The sequence below is a fragment of the Salvelinus fontinalis genome, chromosome 34 (genome assembly GCF_029448725.1).
Source record: "Salvelinus fontinalis isolate EN_2023a chromosome 34, ASM2944872v1, whole genome shotgun sequence".
Classification (NCBI taxonomy): Eukaryota; Metazoa; Chordata; class Actinopteri; order Salmoniformes; family Salmonidae; genus Salvelinus; species Salvelinus fontinalis.
Window position 1 is genome coordinate 38421369 of NC_074698.1, and position 14014 is coordinate 38435382.

The 14014-nt window shown below is 44.9% G+C and overlaps 1 protein-coding gene across 2 annotated transcripts; it reads left to right on the forward strand.

Annotated features, from left to right (window-relative positions):
* The first annotated feature begins 3172 nt into the window (after positions 1–3172).
* Positions 3173–13891, forward strand: hmox2b (heme oxygenase 2b). 2 transcript variants are annotated; one of them, XM_055898695.1, is made up of 8 exons: positions 3173–3269; positions 4046–4137; positions 6729–6863; positions 7230–7386; positions 7863–8075; positions 8356–8631; positions 10849–10978; positions 11294–13891. In XM_055898695.1, the coding sequence occupies exons 3-8, from the start codon at positions 6781–6783 to the stop codon at positions 11419–11421; spliced, it is 987 nt and encodes a 328-aa protein (XP_055754670.1). In that variant the 5' UTR covers positions 3173–3269; positions 4046–4137; positions 6729–6780; the 3' UTR covers positions 11422–13891. The 2 variants fall into 2 exon arrangements, with proteins under 2 accessions (XP_055754670.1, XP_055754671.1); XM_055898696.1 differs by having other exon boundaries at positions 7269–7386.
* The last annotated feature ends 123 nt before the right edge of the window (positions 13892–14014 follow it).

The window sequence follows — 14014 nt, forward strand, 5'->3', positions numbered from 1 at the left end:
GCCACATCTGACGAGCGTCGGAGCCGGTGTAATACGATTCGATCTTAGTCCTGTATTGAGGCTTTGCCTGTTTGATGGTTCGTCAGAGGACATAGTGGGATTTCTTATTAACTTCCATGTTAGAGTCCCGCTCCTTGAAAGCGGCAGCTCTACCCTTTAGCTCAGTGCAAATGTTGCCTGTAATCCATGGCTTCTGGTTGGGGTATGTACGTACAGTCACTGTGGGTACGACATCCTCAATGCACTTATTGATAAAGCCAGTGACTGATGTGATGTACTCCTCAATGCCATCGGAAGAATCCCGGAACATATTCCAGTCTGTGCTAGCAAAACAATCCTGTAGTTTAGCATCTGCTTCATCTGACCACTTTTTTTTATAACCCGAGTCACTGGTGCTTCCTGCTTTAATTTTTGCTTGTAAGCAGGAGGATAGAATTATGGTCATATTTGCCAAATGGAGGGTGAGGGAGAGCTTTGTGTGTGGAGTAAAGGTGGTCTAGAATTGTTTCCCTCTGGTTGCACATTTAACATGCTGATAGAACTGTTTTAAGTTTCCCTGCATTAAAGTCCCCGGCATCTAGGAGCACAGCCTCTGGATGAGAGTTTTCCTGTTTGCTTATGGCGGTATACAGCTCATTGAGTGCGGTTTTAGTGCCAGCATCGGTCTGTGGTGGTATGTAGACAGCTACAAAAAATACACATGAAAACTCTAGGTAGATAATGTGGTCTACAGCTTATCATGAGATACTCTACCTCAGGCGAGCAAAATCTAGAGACTTCCTTAGATATCGTGCACCAGCTGTTGTTTATATAAATGCATAGGCCCCCGGCCCATGTCTTAACAGAGGTTGCTATTCTGTCCTGCTGATAGAAAGTATAACCCACCAGCTGTATGTTCTTAATGTTGTCATTCAGCCACGACTCGGTGAAACATAAGATATTACAGTTTTTAATGTCCCGTTGGTAGGATAAACGTGCTTTCAGTTCGTCCCATTTATTTTCCAGCGATTGAATGTCAGCTAGCAGGACGGAGTGCAGGTTAGCCACTTGTCGCCTGATCCTCTCAAGGCACCTTGATCTCTTTCTGCAAAATCTCAGTTTCCTTCTCCAGCGGATAACGGGGATCTGGGCCTGGTCGGGTGTCTGTAATATATCCCTCCTGTCCGACTCACTGAAGAAGAACTCTTCGTAGAGTTTGAGGTGAGCCATCGCAGTTCTGATGTCCAGAAGCTATTTTCGGTCATAAGAGATGGTAGCAGCAACATTATGTACAAAACAAGTTACAAACAACGCGAAAAACAAACATAATAGCATGGTTGGTTAAGAGTCGATTACATATAACATATTACATATAGTAGTGTGAACGCTGCGCGCAACACATCCGGTGTCAGGATAAATAAAAAGCAAGTTCTGCTAACTTTCTTTAATTATGTTTAATTACCGCAAACAATGAATGGCAAATGCAATTTTCGTATATACGGGTTCGCTGCATCACCACGCAGGGTAAACAGGGAACTGCAGGAAGTACGTAAACAGCTGTTCTTATACCGTGATGACGTAGTTTCAACGTGTCTGTTGGCCTATCACAGTAGAGACTGGGCGCGGTTTAGACTTTGCCCCGCCTTTGCTGGCCCTCGGATTTGTACATGCCCCTTGGCGCGTTCCTTTTGTCCACATCTGGTTGCTGGGTAGATTACATCCGTCTTGTGTCTGTCGATTCTACACTGAAACAGTTCATAATATGGTATTGTCCAGTTTTCTAACCTCCTGGTTGGCCTAGAGAGATGCACCCCTCCCCTCTCCAGACTGTCCACAGCCTTTATGGCCTGTGTTGGTCAGTCCTTACACCTACACACACACCCCCCTCTGTATTGTTTGTGTGTGTGTAACAAAACAATATTCATCTTCAAACAATATGCTAACAGGCTGTAGTGCATAAACATAAATCCTAACAGTAGCACATTTCGTATAGTAACAAATAACATTTGGTAACACATTACATACAGTATAGTAACATATTACATATAGTAACATATTACACATAGTAGCACATTACATATAGTAACACATTTTTCCCGGTTTTCCTGTTTCTAACTTGTGATTAAAAGCTGTTCAATGGAGTGCCTATCATACTTACTTTCCCTTCCTCTGCCCCTTACAATGATTGTATTGATCACAAATCAGTCCATCCCCACCACCATGATAATCAGATCCATTGCGCACCCTGCAGATTTTCTGGTAGTGATGATAAAAACAAGGAAATAAATAATCTGACATTGTCTTTTTAAAGAGCATCCACTGACAATTGATTAATTCAAAAATGAGACTCTTCAGTCCATTAATTCATTCGAACAGACTCACATTAATTTATACAAGTGATTGTAACTGTGACATTTAGTTAATGTGGCGTTCCATAGCGTGGCTAATTCAGTCATCCAAATCTCGTATTCTCTTTTCACATTGTTCCCAAGACTGCAATGCCCCTGTGTTTTAGGGGTGGCAGCAGTGTGTAGGAGGGAGATTCCTAGATGTGAGAAAGTGCAGGAGGGCATGAGATGAAGGAATGTGTAGTATCGGTGGAGAAAGTTGTGTGTGTAAACTGTTGGTTGCCCATGGGGCTGGAGATTGAGGGTGTCTGGTGAGACAAAGGCAGGTTGAGGTCAGTGATTAACGTTAGTACAGAAAGTGTCATATGCTGAAGAAGTCTAGAAAGCGGTAGAGGAAGATGTGCACATGATGAGGTTTCTGTGAGTAGGCAGAGACCAATAAAGAGGGAGGAGAATAATATGTGTTTCATTGAGGTGGGTTTCTTGGCATTTATAGCCATGGTTGTGAACTGTACTGCAGAAATGGAACACAAGTCACAGAAAATAGAGGTTGTGGTGGCAGCTGCAGAGAAGTACTTGGGATTGCGAGGTTTTACTGCAGAAGACTTGCAGGGATGTTGAGTGGTAGTGTTCTGTCCTCTTAGACCGTTTGCCTGGAGTAGAATTAGATAAGGTTAAATAGTGGAATGGGGTGGTGTTTTTTTTTAGTGAGGGCTAATAGTTGCCAGGGTAATTTTCCTTTTCCCCCAATTTTGTATTACCTGAGGTTAATGTAGGTAGGCTGTGACTGAACTCAAACTCCAGTACAGTAGATGACGGTGTATGCACCTAAAAGTTGGATGCGGTCAGCCAACCCACTCTCAAAGAAGAAGAAGAAGCAACACTGCATTTCCTATGTTTTGAGCAACACTGAAGAAGAGCTCCGCAGAGTGCGCAGAGAAGGTAAGCTACTGTATTTTTATTCTCTATACAATAGGGGCAGAGTAGGATGCTAGATAACCCTATGTGAGTTATTTAGCTTTCTACAGCATCAAAACAATAAATTAGGCTATTCTAAGATGATTGACACATTGTCATCCTGAAGTAAATCAATTATCAACTGTTTAATTAGCTGGCACTGGTTATAACACTTGTAAACGGTTTCATCCAAAGACGAGCAACTACTATACATAGATCGCTAGCATGGAACATGTCTAACAGCTGCCAGTTCAGTGCCTTGATGTCATGGGCTAAATTGTTGAACTAGCTAACTGCTCTGCTGGTGGTGGCTAGCTAAGTTCGCGTCTTTGTTACAACGTTAGCAAGACCAATCGACATTCTGATGTTAAGTTAGTTAGCTTGCAATATTCCCTTGCCATATCCTCAAATGTAAGACGCATTTGATCAAATGCATTTAACTAACGTTAATGTTGGAACAATATCATGGATACAACCAGAACTACTATTTGTTACAGTTTACAGTTAGTTAGCTTGTAAACACAAGATTAACTGAACATCTAGCAATGTGTGTACTATGAGCTCCTTTGTCTGCCTCTCTGTGTAGTTCCAGGCCTCTTCATTGTTGACTTCCCTCATTACTATGTGAAGCGACTAGGGCCTCCTAATGCTAGGCCCCTGCTATGCTGTGCCAGCTATTCACTGTGTTGTTACTCGTGTGTCAGTGTTGCCAAAGTCACACACACATTCCCTTATCCCTTATCTCTGGCACTGTGAATAAGGTCACAGCTGAATCAACTGTCAGAGGACGTTTAACCAGTGACCACCAACCCCCCAAGACTACGAGGACGACAACAACAACAACACATAATTGGTAAGAAAAGAGCATTGCCACTGCTTCCCCTGCCTGCATTGACGACTGCATCTCCCTAACTTATCTGGTAGGCATGGTAAACATGTGTTAATCATGTGGATTGTATTTATTATTTTTAGCCCCTTTTTCTCCCCAATTTCGTGATATCCAATTGGTAGTTACAGTCTTGTCCCATCTCTGCAACTCCCGTATGGGAGAGGCGAACGTCAAGAGCCATATGTCCTCCAAAACACGATGCTGGCAAGCCGTACTGCTTCTTGACACACTACTCGCTTAACCCGGAAGCTTGCCACACCAATGCATCGGAGGAAACACCGTACAACTGGCGACCATGTCAGCATGCATGCGCCCGGCCCGCCACAGGAGTCGCTAGAGAGCGATGGGACAAGGACATCCCGGCCGGCCAAACCCTGCCCTATCCCGGGCGACGCTGGGCGAATTGTGCGACGCTTCATGGGTCTCCCGGTCGCAGTTGGATCGAACCCGGGTCTGTAGTGACGTCTCAAGCACAGCGATGCAGGGCATCAGACCGCTGCGCCACTCGGGAGGTCTCTCATGTGGACTTGAAGTGGATTGAACTTGATATCATAAGGCACAGAAGATACGTATAATTGTCATATTTATTGTAGTAGGCTGCTCCTGTTACTGAAGTGACACTGATCTGAAAAATCTCAGGTGTTTATGTAGAGCTTATTCTATAGATCTAGCCTAACCTGTGTTGTGGACTGATGTTCTGCTGGTCATAACTAGGCTACGTGTCAACAAGACATTGGATGGAGTGTCTCTGTTTCAAATGCTGTTGTTCTGTTTAGGCTCTCTTCTCCTAAATGTAGAGATGTGTTTGAATTGGGTTTTACTTGTCACTAGGATATTAACGCGTTATATAATATACCCAATCTTTTGTTTACACCATGAAGACGGTGTAGTCTTAGGCTACTTGCAGAATAATAATGAACAAAATCTTTTGGCCCACAGCAGAATAGAGTAGTAGACCCACCCACATTAGCCTAAGTGCTCTTCTGCCTCTTCCAAGAAAACCTTGCACAATCTTGGCACATGATACATTTTCAGGCAGCAATAACAAAGGGTACTGATTTGTGTGGCCAGATGTTCATTTCATGGACCCTTCTTGATGTTTTAATGAATGTAGCTTTAGCAAATAGTTGAGTTCATTACATAGTCATAATAAGTCAAAGAAATTGGCTAATTATGATGGTTTGGGTTGTCACTATGCCTACTACTATGCTTAAACCCTACCATATTAAGTTTATACAGGCATGAGCCGAGGATTCATCAGAAAATATATATACGCTGTCTGCTATTTTGTATCTGATATGATATGTTGTGCTGGGTTTGCACTAATTTCTGCACTTCTGCTCCTATTAAAGGGATAGTTTGAGATTTTGGCAATTAAGCAATTTTGTCTACTTGCACTGTCACGGACCCAATTATAAACCGGGTGGTTCGTGCTCTGAATGCTGATTGGCTTAAAGCCGTGGTATATCAGACCGTATAACACGTGTGTTATATGACAAAACATCTTGACTGTTCTAATTATGTTGGTAACCAGTTTATAATAGCAATAAAGCACCTTGGGGCATAAGAGCAGCACTTAGCAATGGTATATTGACCATATACCACACCCCCTCGTGTTTATTGCTTAAATAGAACGCAAATGCCATCTAGAATGTAAAGAGATTCCTTGCTAGCGGGCAGACTCGGGGCATGTGGTTACCATGACGATGAATATAATCAAACAGCTCTGTCAAACAGAGATCGCTAGCGAGCTACATTGTCAAAACAGCAATTATTACATTTGTTTATTTTCAGTTATCTGCATTTATGCCCATTGCAAGCATAGTATTGTAAGTATCATAACAATGTTAGCTATTATACAGAGAGAGAAATGTTTCAAGGTGGTGGCATTATTTGTACACTTATTATAGGCTAACTTACGGCTAACTTACGTTAGCTAACTAGCTAAAGTTCTACTGTTCTATGGTTTTGCTTTCTAACTTGGCTAATGTTATGTAAAGTGTTTTTCTGCGTTGTTGTTATTAAATGTTAGGTTTACCTTGTTATTGTTTGGAGTTAAGAAATATTTCCTTTCTCTATTTTCAGTTTCAGAAAAAAAAGCAGGACCCTCTCTTTGGATTTATTGGGCTACTGTTTATGCTAGCTGTCAAACTTTACTCCAGAACACCGTGAGGACAGAATAGTCAGAGGAGCATGCTGGCTGATCCCATAGACTTTCAGTCATTACACTCACGCTAGTTGGCAATTGCTCCATTAACACTAATTACCTTCAACTTCATTCAAACTGCATGCAGAGACATACAAATGGCATCCATGAGTTCATCTGACTGGGTAAATGGAAACAATTGATAAGTTGTCAAAATCTCCAACTATCCCTTAAGATTATATTGTCATGGACATTTGGACATCTGTTTTACAAAAGCACTACTTCTGTATCTATCTATCTGCACATACTGTATCTAGGCTATGTGGCTCTCTTGTAAGCTACCCCACCCACTCAATAGTGAGTCCGTTTTGAATGTGTGGGTCTTGTTTTGGTGTTCTGTATTTGGCAGAGACTGGCAAAGAGTGTGTCTGAGTGACAGGACCAAGCTGTCTGCAGAAAAGATGGAGGACTCTGTGAAGGCGGAGAGTGCCGCCGATGGAGGAGGCCTGGTGAATGCAGAGAAAGAGCCAGAAGACACTCTCAGGTATAGAAATCTGGGATGGTCTAACTTTACTTCAGTGCTATTTCTGAAAATGGATGGGGGCTGGGCAGTTTCTGGAAGTGAGAGGTCTCCTCTCTCATGTGTATATTTGAGTGCCAGGGTGTGGGCAGGGTATGTTTCAGTTCTGTCAGATTTGGTCTGTCTCTTTTATTTCTGAGGAGAGTTGAAAGCACTATGGGCTCATTTCCCAGACATAGATTAAACCTTCTCCTGGAGTAAAAAGCATGCTCAAAAGGAGAATAGGCTATATTGAATGTTTTATTTTAATTTTATTTTTTTACAGAACTAGGATTAATCTGAGTTTGGGAAGCCAGTCCTATGGGTCATGTAGTTAGTGTGTGCCTCTAGTTTCCCATGCGGTGGTCAGCCAGTGTGCCCTCCCCACAGCCCCACAGACCTTTCTGAACTGCTGGCTGCCGGGACCAAAGAGGTTCACGAGAAGGCGGAGAACACCCAGTTTGTCAAGGACTTCCTCAGGGGGCGCATCCGCAAGGAGCTTTTCAAGGTCAGTCTGGAGAATAGAGCAGCCACTTAAGTCTTTTCTGAGACTTAGTACTGCTGCATTCACTGTCTTGAACATTATGCATAATCTGATTTATCCACAGCAGTCAGTTAAGGGTGTAGGCTTTTTGATCTAACTTTGACATCCTCACTTTGCAAACACTTTGAAAGATAATACTGTCAAGAATCGTGATGGGTCTTTCAGCACCACTGGTAATGAACAACCACTGTACTGAACAACAATATCCTGTAAGGCTTTAAAGAACATGAAGTGCTTTGACATCCTCACTTTGTGAGACTTTGCCAGGATACAGAAAGGGATGTGAGACTTTGCCAGGATACAGAAAGGGATGTATCTTGAAAACGTGAATGTTGACACACACACAGTATTTGAGGGACTGTCAAACATGGATTAATGAAAAATATTTGCACCTAAAATGTTTGTTTTGGGGTAAAATTGTGCATCTCTCTCCCCCTCAGCTGGGCGATGTGGCCCTCTACTACACCTACGAGGCCATGGAGGAGGAGATTGAGAGGAACAAGGATCATCCTGACTTCTCCCCGCTCTACTTCCCAGAGCTGAATAGACGTGACGCCCTGTCCCGCGACCTGGACTACTTCTATGGTGAGGACTGGCGGGAGCGGGTCAGCTGCTCGCCAGCCACGCAACGCTACGTGGAACGCATCCACCAGGTGAGTAACCCAGAGGTTAGAGAGGTGGACCGGTAACCAGAAGGTCGCTGGTTCAGTCCCAGGCTGGACGATGAAAAAAGTGGGGGCTGAACTGGCTGCTGGTTTCAGATTCACATTACCACCATCCACTACCATTGTGCCTTTATGCAAGGCACTTCAGACCTAACACTACTCCATGGGTGCTGCACTGTGACTCCTTGTGCTGCTTCAATCCTCTGGTGTGTGGAGTCCAGGGGAAGTTGACAATACCAGAAGCCAGTGAAGTTGTATTTGTATTTAGGTGGGTCAGGAAGAGCCGGTCTTGCTGGTGGCCCATGCCTACACCCGTTACATGGGCGACCTGTCTGGGGGCCAGGTGCTGAAGAAGGTGGCCCAGCGGGCGCTGAAGCTGCCATCGACGGGCGAGGGCGTCTACTTCTACCAGTTTGACGGCATCCACAGCGCCAAGGCCTTCAAGCAGCTGTACCGGAGCCGGATGAACGAGCTGGAGCTGGACATGGCCACCAAGGACAGGCTGGTGGCGGAGGCCGTGCTGGCCTTTCAGTTCAACATGGAGGTAAGAAAGGGAAGAGAGAGATAGAGCTGGGGTTGATTCAAGTGTAAGACTGCTGCACCTACTGGTGTAGTGGGTCTTCCAGTAAACGGAGACTGCTGCCCCTACTGGTGTGGTGGGTCTTCCAGTAAACGGAGACTGCTGCATCTACTGGTGTGGTGGGTCTTCCAGTAAACGGAGACTGCTGTACCTGCCGGTGTGGTGGGTCCTCCAGTAAAAGGAGACTGCTGCACCTACTGGTGTGGTGGGTCTTCCAGTAAACGGAGACTGCTGCACCTGCTGGTGTGGTGGGTCTTCCAGTAAAAGGAGACTGCTGCACCTACTGGTGTGGTGGGTCTTCCAGTAAACGGAGACTGCTAACCCGCTGGTGTGGTGGGTCTTCCAGTAAACAGAGACTGCTGTACCTGCTGGTGTGGTGGGTCTTCCAGTAAACGGTGGGTCTTTTAATAATTCCTTCTAGGTGATGGCTGGAAATATTGCCATCTCATATCTGTGGTTCCTTGAGTGGCGCAGCGGTCTATGGCACTGTATCGCAGTGTTAGAGGCGTCATTACAAATCCGGGTTCGATCTCGGACTGTATCACAACTGGTCGTGATCGTGAGTCCCATAGGGCGGTGCACAATTGGCCCAGCGTCGTCCGGGTTAGGGCAGGGTTTGGCCGGGGTAGACCGTCAGTGTAAATAAGAATTTGTTATTGCCTAGTTAAATAAAAATAGACGTTTAGTTTTCAGAGGAAGCCAGTCCACGTTAATTTAGTGTCAAAGGTCGGCCACGGTAGCTTGGTTTCAGAGGTAGGTCCGCGGTAGCTTGGTTTCAGAGGTAGGCCCGCGGTAGCTTGGTTTCAGAGGAAGGCCCGCGGTAGCTTGGTTTCAGAGGTAGGCCCGCGGTAGCTTGGTTTCAGAGGTAGGCCCGCGGTAGCTTGGTTTCAGAGGTAGGCCCGCGGTAGCTTGGTTTCAGAGGTAGGCCCGCGGTAGCTTGGTTTCAGAGGTAGGCCCGCGGTAGCTTGGTTTCAGAGGTAGGCCCGCGGTAGCTTGGTTTCAGAGGTAGGCCCGCGGTAGCTTGGTTTCAGAGGTAGGCCCGCGGTAGCTTGGTTTCAGAGGTAGGCCCGCGGTAGCTTGGTTTCAGAGGTAGGCCCGCGGTAGCTTGGTTTCAGAGGTAGGCCCGCGGTAGCTTGGTTTCAGAGGTAGGCCCGCGGTAGCTTGGTTTCAGAGGTAGGCCCGCGGTAGCTTGGTTTCAGAGGTAGGCCCGCGGTAGCTTGGTTTCAGAGGTAGGCCCGCGGTAGCTTGGTTTCAGAGGTAGGCCCGCGGTAGCTTGGTTTCAGAGGTAGGCCCGCGGTAGCTTGGTTTCAGAGGTAGGCCCGCGGTAGCTTGGTTTCAGAGGTAGGCCCGCGGTAGCTTGGTTTCAGAGGTAGGCCCGCGGTAGCTTGGTTTCAGAGGTAGGCCCGCGGTAGCTTGGTTTCAGAGGTAGGCCCGCGGTAGCTTGGTTTCAGAGGTAGGCCCGCGGTAGCTTGGTTTCAGAGGTAGGCCCGCGGTAGCTTGGTTTCAGAGGTAGGCCCGCGGTAGCTTGGTTTCAGAGGTAGGCCCGCGGTAGCTTGGTTTCAGAGGTAGGCCCGCGGTAGCTTGGTTTCAGAGGTAGGCCCGCGGTAGTTCAGTTGCATTTCTCAGTATTGTATAATTTCTTTAATCATTTAATCTCAGTAACCAGCCACTGTATTGATCCTGTCTTTGGAGATAAGAGTCTTGTGCCCAGGGAAAATTAGGGTCTTTGGCCAACAGCAGATGGTTGGATTTGTGCTTATCACCGTAACCACTCTGCCAACTGGTTCTGAGAGCGTAGTCAGACAATGTGCCATCTCTCATATTTCAAGTGCTCAGATATGATCATTAATTCACTTCCTCACATCTGGCTTCTGATTACATTACATGAATGTCAGATGTTGAACTTGATCATATTCTTATTACGGTTCTGCATCATGGCCATTTCTTTGACCAGTGGCTAAACTCTGGGTCAACACAATTCAGCTTACTGTTTCAGTTCAGAGATTGTGTTCATCAGGACACACAATATCAAACTGTTCCAAAGTGTTGAGAAAAAGAAAAATGAGCTTTCCTTATTGGACCTTTTCAGATGGTACCTCCCTGTTTGACCTTTTGTTCTGTTTTGTGCTGAGTGAACATGAACCAGTTGTAATCCCCTGTGTTTTGTGTGTTTGGTGTCAGGTATTTGATGAGCTAGAGGAGATGGGTAAGGATATCCAGGAGGAGGTCATGGACGCGGGCATGCCTGTTCACGGGGCCCATGGGACCGGAGGAGACATCAACAAATGCCCCTACTACGCCGCACAAATGGGTACGCTGACACACAACTCCTGTAGGCTCTGTCTGGAAACAAAGTGATTTGATCCAGAAAACCACCTGAAAGAAAGAGTTGTTGTGCCATGTTAGCAATACGTGGGCATTTAGAACCACAATACCCTTACCACACTGTCTGGGTGGCTTGGATATTTGCTTTTCACATTGTCCTTTTCCAGCATGGCTCCAGCAACTACAGTACAGTGCAGTACTGCTTGGCCTGGCTTAGTGGTGTTAAAAATGGTATAAGAGTGTTTCACATGGTAATGTGGGAGGTTTGCTGACCGTGTTCTTTGTCCTCTGTCTATCTCAGCGGCCAGTGGGGGCTCGGCGTACGTCGGTCAGCTGGCCATGGCAGTCCTCAGACACCCCACAGGCCAGGTCCTATTCGCCGCTTGGGTCGCCGCCCTCGCCGGATTGGCTGCGTGGTACTTCATGTGATCCAGTCGTTGGCTGTCCTGCAGGAAAGAAGGAGGGAAAAACAGGGAGGGAAGACAAGAATAATTGTTTTCTGAACGTTTGGATGAGAACCCATCCGTACCCAGACCTTGTAACCTTCCCTCCTCCTCCTCTCTAATTTTCTCTCTCTACTACCTCCCTCTCACTCTCCCTCCGTCCTGTATCCTCACAGAATGGTTGGTCATATTTGTAGCTCTTAGTATCAGTTTAGAGCCATTTTTGTTTATTCAAACCTGTTATAGGATTTATTTCTTCTTGAGTTGACATGAGATAACAATTGATCTTACTTGATTAGATTATAGTGTGATTTGTTGTCAGGTTGAAGTCTCTTTAATAATCCCAAACAATTGTATTATGGAGGGAAAAAAACAGCTACCCTGCTATGACAAAAAAGCCTTTGTGGATTTTGACACTTTTAGGTTGCCATGGGGATTTGAAGGACTATATTCTACTGTCCCCTGGGTGGCCCCACAATCAGTCCATCAAACCAAAATGTAATCTTGAAAATATTAGAGCAGTGAGCCTTTGCTTGAAGTGGACTGAATTAGGTGCCGGTACTCTTTATTTAGGTGGTGGAACTGAACAAGTAGAACATTTGAGGTGCTGGCACTCCGTAGCGGTGAGCATCAGCCCAACTCAAACACTGCTGAGACAGAAACAGTCAAAGTAACACGTTCTATGCATATGTTAATATGCAGATCTGGCAAAGTGTAGGAGTATTTCTGCAGGGCAGACTACTATCTCTTTGCGTGAGTAGGTTGAGCGACATATTTTTAAGTTTGTATTAATGGTTATGGGGGTGATATTCTCTTGGAAGTAGTCCCAAGATTCGGTTACGGACAACACAGGCTAACTGACAGCAAGAGCACACTTTGTAGAAAGGTCTAGACTTTAAAATGTTGCCAACGGTTGTCACACATCACAATGTATTATTTTTCTCTTCTCTCCAAATGAATGCAGGCAGAACATTCCAACCTCCTGTGAAAAGCACACAGACAGTGAGTGAGTGACAGGGTGGACACTTTAGTTCTTGTTTTAGGATGGATGAGCAATATTACTATTAATCATTTCTGAAGTGTATTTTTTTGTTTTTGTTTTATGCTATGTTGAAATGTTGGACTTATTTAGTGCTGTCCAGTCCCTTGTCCTTTGCACTCAGGCAGTCTATAGAGGAGCAGAGTGTCTGAAAACGGACACATCCGTCCTGGAAACGTGTTGATTTTTTTTTACAGTTGATTTTCAGTATTGTTCTAGGCCTATGGACACCAGGTAGAGGCAGCGAATGTAATGGTCTGGGAGATAGGGTTGGACAGGTTAGATTGGTGAAGACAAGGTACCTCATCAGTCTGAATGGATAACATTTAAGACTTGAAAGCTATGCACCAACCTGATGAGGTTGTTTGGTTGTGGAGAACAATGTGTTGTGCAGGTGACCATAGGTTTGTATCTGAGGAATTATAAGGGCAATACAGTATTTAGCAGATCTTATTCAGGATTCACACTGACATCAACATTACATTCCTTGATTTGTTTGTAGTTTTAACATTGAAGACAGCAGTTTGCGTTGTATTCTATGCTTTCGCTTGAAGATGGAGAAGTTGTTAAAGGTCAGAATGCTGAATACCAAAGGTCAAGTTGCTGACATCACAGTTCATTATAAACAGGTTCTATGCTGTGTGCTCAGGTCTGTGGTTCTCTCCATCTCTGGTGTATTTGGTAGTCCTTGAATTCTTTGCAGGAGTTAGATGACGTATTATGTGTTCAGTAGCCCTCCATCTGAGGTATTAACAAAACGGGGATTGTCTGGATTAGTCCAATAAGAAATATTAGATTTCCGTGGTAAAACATTTTGCCCTAATGAACATGACCCAGGTGTCATTATGGCTGTCCAGACCAGTCCAGAGCCTCATTAGTCATGTACGTGTTGGGTCTCAGGTTAATGAAATTATATACATAAGAAACATTGCAAGACGTGTCATATTCTAGTTCAATGTAAATGCATTTTAGTATTTGTTTTCAGGGGATGGAACTGTTGCAGTATTTAGAACATTTTGAAGGAGTTCTGGAATGACCAGACCTGGGTTGTGTTCATTAGGCACTAGACTGAAACAGGGAGGGACTTGTCCAATTAAACTCTTCTGAAACGTGTGCCCTAATGAACACGACCCATAATCTCAGGTGTTGAGGTGTGAGTGTTGTGGGCAATGGAAGCCTAGGGATCTCAGTGAGTGCTTGACAGGCACACGTTGCGTGACTATTTCTTGCCTTGTCTGCTGTAACAGAAAGCAAACAGTAACCTTATCGAATCCATTAGTCTTCAGTAAGTACACTGCAATCTAACTCAAGCTTTATCAGTGACTGACGATTTACTACAAATGTCACTGGTCTCATTTTGTGAAAGAAAATCACAGGAATACATTGTCTAGTAAAATAAATGATTGCATTTCCTGTATACTTTTGTCGTTATTTGATGTGTTGAGATATTTGCCCTGTTTGAATACTTCATCTTTCATTCCTTGTGTCCCTAAGATACACATATCCAACTACTAACAGTTCTGTGCTTAGTAATGTCACT